The 2,303-nt window shown below is 52.8% G+C and overlaps 1 protein-coding gene across 1 annotated transcript; it reads left to right on the forward strand.

The window, feature by feature from the left end:
* Nucleotides 1–318: 318 nt before the first annotated feature.
* On the forward strand, nucleotides 319–2,216 carry ISF_08001 (Na(+)/H(+) antiporter 1; the record flags this gene model as incomplete). Its single annotated transcript, XM_018851604.1, has 5 exons — nucleotides 319–367; nucleotides 421–489; nucleotides 546–652; nucleotides 709–1,301; nucleotides 1,370–2,216. 5 exons carry the CDS (start codon nucleotides 319–321, stop codon nucleotides 2,214–2,216), a joined length of 1,665 nt encoding a protein of 554 aa, XP_018701090.1.
* Nucleotides 2,217–2,303: the final 87 nt, after the last annotated feature.

The following is a 2,303-nucleotide window of genomic DNA, read 5'->3' on the forward strand; positions in this document are numbered from 1 at the left end:
ATCTTCTCTACTTGGGTCCTTTTAAAACAGCGAAACGATTCTCGGCCAAAAGGGCAGAGACAGAACCAGACAAGCCGATATTGAATATGAGCAATTAGTGGTGTTAAGCGCGACGATTACTTTGGTGGCCCTGTCTACCTTTGTTCTGCCATATCTGTCTTTGGGTTTTCTGTTCGTCTTTCAATCGCCATTCCCATTTCGATCTTTTACACCTCGATCTTATAGGAACGGATCCCACAGCCATTCTTCTTGCTGGACAAGAGAAATACTGCCAATCCATCTTTATTATCGCAACATTATTCATCTATATTCGCCAAGATGCCGACACTCGACATCAGTGAGCTCAATATCGTTCTGGGCGTCCTAGGTTGGTGTATTTTCCTCTTCTATGCTGTGAACATGTTGCTGATAAGCTTTCAGGCTCATTTATCATTCTCTATGGCGTCATCTCTGTTAAGATCAAGCAAGCGTGGTACCTGGGAGAAGCTCGTAAGTGCTACACGAACCATATGGGATCAATTCAACTGACAACTATACTACACTAGTGCCTGCCGTGGCCCTTGGAGTCATTCTAGGCCCTATAGCAGCAAGATTTCTCGACAGCGAGCGATGGGGGTCTGCGGAAAGTGGGCAGACTAATGCAATCACGCTGGTTTGTCGCCAGATTCTTCCCATCACTTGCAAACCATACCAACTGACCGTCGTTAGGGTGTGACTCGCGTCATGATCGGTGTGCAGCTTGTCATTGCGGGATACCAGCTGCCCGCCAAGTACAACTGGGTGCGGTGGAAGGAGATGGCGCTCTGTCTGCTGCCCATCATGACCATCATGTGGCTGTGCACCACCCTCTGTATACTGGCCAGCGTGCCCAAGGTGACGCTGCTGGCCGCCCTCGTCATCGGCTCTTGCGTCACCTGCACCGACCCGATCCTGTCGCAGGCAATTGCCAAGGGGCCGTTTGCGGACAAGTACGTGGCCAGACCGCTGCGCGAAATCATTTCCTCCGAGGCGGGCGCAAACGACGGCTTTGGCTTCCCGTTTCTGCTCCTGGCCGTGTATCTGATCCGCCACGCGGACAGTTCTGGCGTTGGGACGAAGGAAGCGGCGACGGGCGCCGTTGCGGAAGCTAGCGGCGAGGCAGTCAAGATGATTCTCGCTCGCGCCGAGGAGGAGGTCGGCAGGCTGGGTGGTGGTGTCGGCGTGGCGATGAAGAATTGGCTTGTTGAGACTTGGCTCTACATCGTTCTCCTCTCCATCGCATACGGCGCTGTTGTTGGCTTCGGCTCCTGTAAAGTCGTCAAGTACGCACTCAGGTGGCAAGTACTTAATCTATCCGCCACAACTGCAGCGCAATACTAATATAGCACAGCAAGTGGATCGACAGCGAGTCGTACCTCCTCTTCCCTGCCGCTCTCGGATTCTTCCTAGTCGGCACATGCGGGGCGATTGGCACGGACGACTTGCTTGCCTGCTTCGTCGCTGGTAATGCGCTAAACTGGGACGGCGAGTATCTCGAGGAAACGGAGAAGCGCCATGACGAGGTTAACTCTTGCATCGATGTCCTACTTAACTTTGGCGGCTTCATGTACATTGGCACCATCATACCATGGTCTGACTTCAACGATCCTGACGGCACTGGCCTCACGTATGGCCGCCTCGTTCTTCTTGGCATCCTGGTCATACTATTCCGGCGCATCCCGGCCATCCTAATGACCTATAAGCTCATGCCGGCAGTCTGCACAAACTGGAAAGAAGCCTTGTTTATGGGCTACTTTGGACCGATTGGCGCCGGCGCCGTCTTCTACCTCGAGCACAGCAAGCACCTGTTTCCTAAACTCGGCGAAGGCGATGAGGAAGAGACCAATCTTGCCCGGGCTTCTGGGCCTGTTGTTTACTGGCTGGTTCTCTTCTCCATTGTGGTGCACGGCTTGTCCATCCCGGCGCTCAACCTAATCTATACGTACTTAGGCATCATACCCATCAAAGAAGACTCGGTTGAGATGCGTCGTATGTCTAGGACAATCGCGACACCAGTGAATGCTGTCCCTGCCGACCAGGACACGTTCATTGCGTACAACCGATTCAGCCGCCCTATTTTTAATGCCTCACAGCTGCCTGTGGCACACGATCCGCCTGCGAGAGAAATGTATACCATGGGTGGCTACGCAGATGAAAAGGACAAGGAGCGCCGTCGTACAATTCGTTACGTTGAATGACAGGATGTATTCTTTGGCGGGGGTGCATATTCTTTGTATTTATCGTGCCTGGGTTGGATAGAGAGAGATATAGGTCCATGGCATATA

The sequence above is a fragment of the Cordyceps fumosorosea genome (genome assembly GCF_001636725.1).
Source record: "Cordyceps fumosorosea ARSEF 2679 chromosome Unknown scaffold_26, whole genome shotgun sequence".
Classification (NCBI taxonomy): domain Eukaryota; kingdom Fungi; phylum Ascomycota; class Sordariomycetes; order Hypocreales; family Cordycipitaceae; genus Cordyceps; species Cordyceps fumosorosea.